The 6440-nt window shown below is 43.7% G+C and overlaps 1 protein-coding gene across 1 annotated transcript; it reads right to left on the bottom strand.

Annotated features, from left to right (window-relative positions):
• Positions 1 to 575: 575 nt before the first annotated feature.
• Positions 576 to 6034, bottom strand: LOC103521238 (the record flags this gene model as incomplete). Its single annotated transcript, XM_026832025.1, has 5 exons — positions 576 to 881; positions 1449 to 1614; positions 2932 to 3159; positions 4764 to 4965; positions 5943 to 6034. Coding segments are annotated over 5 exons (957 nt in total), but the record flags the coding sequence as incomplete, so codon positions are not given.
• Positions 6035 to 6440: the final 406 nt, after the last annotated feature.

Raw genomic sequence — 6440 nt, 5'->3', positions numbered from 1 at the left:
GTTAAGACCTCCAACAGGCACCTCAAAAGTCTCCACCCTAATGTACAAAATTCTCGAAGAATTCTAGCTCTCAAGTCCGAGTGAAGTAAACAAGGCAGGTTGATATAATGAGCATTTTGGTCAATCAGATGTTTGGAATTGCTTCTTTTTTATTTTTTTTTTTAGCTACTTGGCGTTGATTTTTTTCCAACAGAAGAGATTTTTTTGGGGGGATTTCAATACTTTTTGAGGCTTCCCCCATGCAGCTCAATAACCACTACCTGTAGTGCCTGTTTCATCGTAATGAAATAGTCATCATGCCATGTAGTTCGACAGATCTATGTTGATTCTATTGATAGTAATGGCCTACTGCTGGAGTAAAGGGACTTTTCAGTCCTATGCGAGCAGTATAAATAAGCACTATTATTATTATTATATTATTTTTTGTGATGTCTTGGCTTTTCACAACTTCTGTCGACATCACAGCACTACTAATAAACACACGACTATCGCGTCACGTGTCGTGAGGGCAGTGTGGCATGAGTCATGACAATATTATGTGAAAACTTTGAACTACATCGTTTTAAGCTCACGAGACGTGACAGCAGTGTGTTTCTGATTAAAAGTGTTTCGTCAGGGGATAGTAAGAATGATTCCTACCTGTTGCGAGGTGTATCTCACCTGTTGCGAGATGTATCTCACGGACACAGACACGTTGAGGGCCGTGTTGGCGTGTTTCTTCAGTTGCCCGCGAGACACATACAGCATGTTTCGCCTCTGACGACTTAGGTCCTCGACCAAGGTGAGATCAGCAGCGCGTCGCACTTCACAACCAATGTGCACGCGTTCACACAGGAAGGCCCCGGTGTCTGGTGCCAGCTCTAGTCGGAACTTGGTGCTCTCTGCAGAAGAGGGAATCCGAAATGAATGAGATTATTGAGGAGAAAAATTGGGTCTTGAAATTTTTTAGACGAAAGAAGAGAAAGAATGAAAAAGGAATTTTAATTGTATTGAGCATACTTAAATGCTTGTCACAAATATCGTTCCCCAAATATTAAAACTAGAATTTTTTTATGACCTGACTTGGACTCGAACCAACTCCAGCTTCGAAGTCCATCGCATTAACCACCGCACCACTGAGGTTGGTTCTCTGTGGATGAGAAAGGTTTAAAACCCTTGGGTAGAAACGTGGTCATTTAGTAAAAACCTATGGACTACTTAAGATGAGGGAAAATTGAACACCAACATTGCGTGATCGGTGGCGTAGGTCAAGACGCTCGCCTGGAAAACAGGAGGGCGTAGGTTCGATCCCAGCCGGGGCATGGAATCTTATCCTCATTTATTTGAGGATTTGACCACATAATGGAGCTCTAAGGGTTAGGTGGTAGAGAACGCATCCGGCGTTAACCTCGCCTAGTGGTAATTGAAGACTATGATCCAACCGGCTTCCTACAACGCCCTGTACTTACCGTCAGACTTGTTCTTCTTCCAGGCCTCGCCAGCGCCTGACTTCTCCACCTCAGACTCTACAATGTCCACCCGCATAGACCCCATGGTCCCCGCCACACTCAGGTTAGACCCCCACGAGTCTAGTGACCCCGCACTGGAGCTCCCAGCTCCGCCGGTACTAATCATCTGCTCAAATCAAATCAAATCAAATCAAATCAAATCAAATCAAGTGTTTATTTTATTTGGTGCACATCAAAACTGTTATGCACAGGTCAATTACAATTAAAATAAGGAACATTAATGGAGGATTTCACCAACGACTTAATGAGAGATTTACTTAACTAAGAGCTGTTTGCTTCCCCTAGTCATCATGCCATGTAGCACGACAGGATGTTGAGGGATATCTATGTTGATTCTATCGATAGTAATGAAACCGGAGTTCTTATCTTTGGTACGTCGTGACATAGATGATATGAGGGCCTGGGATTTGTCCACGGTTACCTTCACTACCGTTCTGAAAAACAAAATTAATCAATCAACCAACCCAAAAATCAATCAATCAAGTACATTAGAATAGAACAGAACAGATCTTATGCGCTAATTTAGGCGAGATTTCAAAGTCAAAGAGCAGAAAAAATGAGGAACTAGGGAATTTTTCTTTTTCTTCTGTGACCTCTACGGCCCGAGATAAATCGATTTGAAAATTCCGGTAAATCTTGTATCTAAACGTCACGACATACGCTCCCGTACGCGATGACGTCACATCAACTTACTCAATCAAGCTCCCTTGAAGAAACCATTAGAGTAATAATCTATGCACACACAGATTATTCGTATATCATGAGGTCACAACTGTTTTAAATTTTGCATTAGAACGACAAAGACACTTTTTCGCAGGCCTAGTTAGATTTGAAGTTAGAGTGTCTGCCTTGTGTAAATAAGTGAATGGATCTCGCTTTTCAATAATAGTAAAGGATCTTCCTGCCAGCCTAGTTAGCTTAGTTGGTAGTGCGTCTGCCTTGTAAGCGCTAGGCCGCGGGTTCGATTCCCGCCCGGGGCTGATTTTATCCTGATGGGATAATGTTCGTTTTTGAAACGGCTGGCTTTCTCCCATCCTGTCTCCCTTCTCTCTTCGATTTCGGGACGATAAGACCATAGCAGTTACAGTTCGCTCTGTCAAACCTCTAAAAAAAAAGTACTACTATGTATCAAGATCTACTTACTGTTGGTTAGGAGCCACCCCCTCTAGCAATCGGCTCTGTGCTTGGAGTTCGGGGTGCACTCAGCCTCGTGAGGACAATTGAGTAGCTACTTTAATCGAGTAGCGACCAGTGGCGACATTACAAGTCAAAGAGACGAGCGATATTAAATATGCTGATTGAGTAAATGAAAGACCTGTAATACTGTGATACCCACAAAGTTGTGAAAAAGCTCTCTGCTTTACCAAAAAGATTCATGATTTTTTGATTGGTTTTTAAAGGCACCATATGGAAGGTGACGTACTTGCTGGGGCATCACGCCCAGAGACGCCAGTAGCGGTTCGAAGATCAAATGAGCGTCCAGCAGCCGGAGGTTATCGTGCATGGGGTAGAGAGAGTAGCCGCTGGCCGCTAGTAGGGTGAGGTCGGGGGAGGCCAGGGGAGGAGATTGGGGGGCAGGGCCACTAGGTACCACCCCCGGGAGGACGGTGGCCTCCGTGCCTGTGCTGGAGGAGGCGAGCTTGGAGGTGTCCTGGAAGAGGAAGGAGAAGAATTTAAGAGTCACATTTGTAATGGGGCCTATCTGGCTAAGGGACTTTAAACAGGGAGCATACCAGCCTGCATTTCCCTTGATAAGAAACAGCAAAGGTTGAGTGCGAAGGGCATCCACTCGTAAAATTTGTGGCCAAAACCAAATGTCAGCCCAAAGCAATCACCCTAATTAGGGCTGATTGAGAGGCTGACGAAAAACGCCGACCCCGTCTGTACACGGGAAAAGGCGAACAAGACTTGTAATGGGCTAAGCAGAGAAGAAGCCAGCCTAGTTAGGTGGAAGATAGTGTGTACCGTCGAAGGTTTGATGGCTTCTGTGCTGGAGGAGGCGAGCTTGGAGGTGTCCTGGAAGAGGAAGGAGAAGAATTTAAGAGTCACATTTGTAATGGGGCCTATCTGGCTGGGGGACTTTAAACAGGGAGCACATAACAGCCTGAATTTCCCTTGATAAGAAACAGCAAAGGTTGAGTGCGAAGGGCATCCACTCGTAAAATTTGTAGCCAAAACCAAATGCCAGCCCAAAGCAATCACCCTAGTTAGGGCTGATTGAGAGGCTGACGAAAAACGCCGACCCCGTCTGTACACGGGAAAAGGCGAAGAAGACTTGTAATGGGGTAAGCAGAGAAGAAGCCAGCCTAGTTAGCTGGAAGATAGTGTGTACCATCGAAGGTCTGATGGCTTTGATAATAGATCAGTTGCGCTTACTCGGGTGATGTTTCAAAGTCATAGAGCAGGAATAATGAGGACCAACGGAATTTTTTCTTTTTCTTCTACGACTTCTAGGTAGATCCCGAGATAAATCGATTTAAAAAATACCGGTAAATCGTGAAATTTGACGTCACGGCATACGCTCTCGTAGGCGATGACGTCACATCAAATGTCCCGAGCAAAGCTCCCTCGCACGCAACGCTTTAATGTGTTTGTGCGCATACGTTTGTGCGCATACGTTTCTGCGCAGTTCTTTCTGTTCCTCCGCTAGCGCGCTTGCATAGTGGCGCTACCTAACGGACGAAAAAAACAACTGCGTAAAGTCTGACGTCACACATATTTGAACTCTTTCATTAGAACGGAAAATAAAATTTGAATTTTCGTACTTTTACAGTTTTCGGAATTTTGACCTCAGATTTGGATTTTTCTCAACTTTTTACATAGGAATCGACCATTTATTTATAATTTTTACTTACCCATTTAGAAAAAGAAAAATTCCGTTGGTCCTCATTTTTCCTGCTCTATGACTTTGAAACATCACCCAAGTAAGCGCAACTGATCTATTGAATACTATCCTTTAGTTTCCGTTTCGGAAAGTAAAATACACAATACATATTGTCAGCCTAGACAGATTGAAGAGTAGGAGCGCCTGCATTGTAAGCACTAGGTCGCTCATGTGATTGCCGCTCGGGGCGGACTTCATCCTTTACAGATAAGGTTCGTTCTTGGAACGGCTGGCTTTCTCCTATCCTGTCTTTCTTCTCTTCAATTTTGGGACGGCAAGACCTCCGTTAAGTTCCTCTATCAAACCTTTATTTTATTTATATAAAACAAAACAACCTCTTTAAAATCTTTTGACTGATTTTACTCACTCACCCAATAGGTAGCTTTGTTAGTCTTGGTCAGCGTATCACTCAACTCAGCCACATCATTGTCTTCCTGCTGTTTGGTCATCCACGTGTACAAATCTTCCTTGCCGTCCGTCTGATGTGAGGAAGCGTGGGGTGGCGACGTCAACATTGCTTGCTCCAAACTTCCCAAACTATCCGGACCCAGAGGCAGAGGAATGCTGGAGTATCTCTAACCGTTTAGTCGGTATAGCTGAAAACCGCCAAAAAACGGTCAAAAACCGCCAAAAAGCGGTCAATATACCCCCAACCGCAGCACCTATCTCAACCAAACGTTTCGTGTCGCATCCTTGTCACATTTGACATCTAGGTGCATGCCAAATTTCAAGTCTCTCTAGCTCTTCGTTCTCGAGATATTTTGTTTACAGACAGACAGACACACACACGGACCAATGGCTGAAACTTTGGATTTAGGCTCTAGGGAGCTCAAAACGTGATTTGGCACTAAAAACTGACCATCGAAAATTTTACCCGATTACATTACTTTCCTTCCTATAGGATAAGGAAAGTAAAAAATAATAGTAAAACAAGTTCAATTTCGTCTCCTAATTAGATGATTAATGAACTTCAATAGTATCCTGCACTTGGTAATTTCTTAGGGCGGTCACACACGGTCCGATGATCTGACGGACCGTGTGTGACGGAAAAAGGTTCTAGGACTTCTAGATTCTAGACGGTCTAAAGACTAAGACCCGTTTCACGATAGAGACTGTATCGTTCAAAGGTTTAGTGTTTCAAACGACTACGCGCTACTCAAAGTCCCGTGACTACATACGACGGGCCTAATGCATTTTTCATTAGTCTTGAGACGGTCTGATAGACTTCTTCTTCTTCTTGTAGAGCCGTGTCCTAGAGAACGTTGGCTATCATGACTCCTATTTCTTGTTTGTCTTGGGCAGCTCTGAATGAATGTGACAAGGATGCAACACAACACGTTTGGTTGAGATGGTTGCTGCGCTTGGCGGTATTTTGACCGCTTTTGGACAGATTTCGACCTTTTCTGGCGGTTTTCAGCTATAGCGACAAAACGGTTAGAGATGTTGTAAAAGTTAGGGTAAAAGAACACTCAAATAAGATTTAATTTTTTCCCCACTTACCAGAAGGTGGTTTGTGATCAGATAGATGTCTATAGTGATGATGAGTGCACCCAGTGAGCAGAGGAAATACAATGGAGGCTCGGGATGAGCTGGGAGGTTGAGAGGGGAGCAGACATTTCTTCTTACGACACACGCTTTGCGACTGCAATCGAAATAGAATATTCTCTGTTCATACTGACGGAAAGTCCCTTTACATTACTCTTTCAGTCTAAAGCCACTCACTATCAGGTAGACCTGACAGGCGGACATTTTCAGCCGTACCTGTCAGGTCTACCTGATAGTGAGTGGCTGGCCTAAACAAGGTTAGCTTGGAGGATAGCACGCCTGGAAGCGCTAGGTCGCAGGTTCGATTCTCACCCGGGTAAAACTTCATCCTAACATATGAGGTTCGTTCTCGGAACGATTGGCTTTCTCCTATCCTGTCTTTCTTCTCTCTTCGCTTCCGTTTTTATAAACGTAGTTCTTTTTTTCAAATCTTTTAAATACACAAATTAAAAAATAAAATGACAATAATGAAAATCTTTTTTTTTTTTTTTTTTTTTTTTTTT

The sequence above is a fragment of the Diaphorina citri genome, unplaced genomic scaffold (assembly GCF_000475195.1).
Source record: "Diaphorina citri unplaced genomic scaffold, Diaci psyllid genome assembly version 1.1 scaffold4813, whole genome shotgun sequence".
NCBI classification, from domain to species: Eukaryota; Metazoa; Arthropoda; class Insecta; order Hemiptera; family Psyllidae; genus Diaphorina; species Diaphorina citri.
This window is presented reverse-complemented; position numbering and strand designations above follow the sequence as displayed.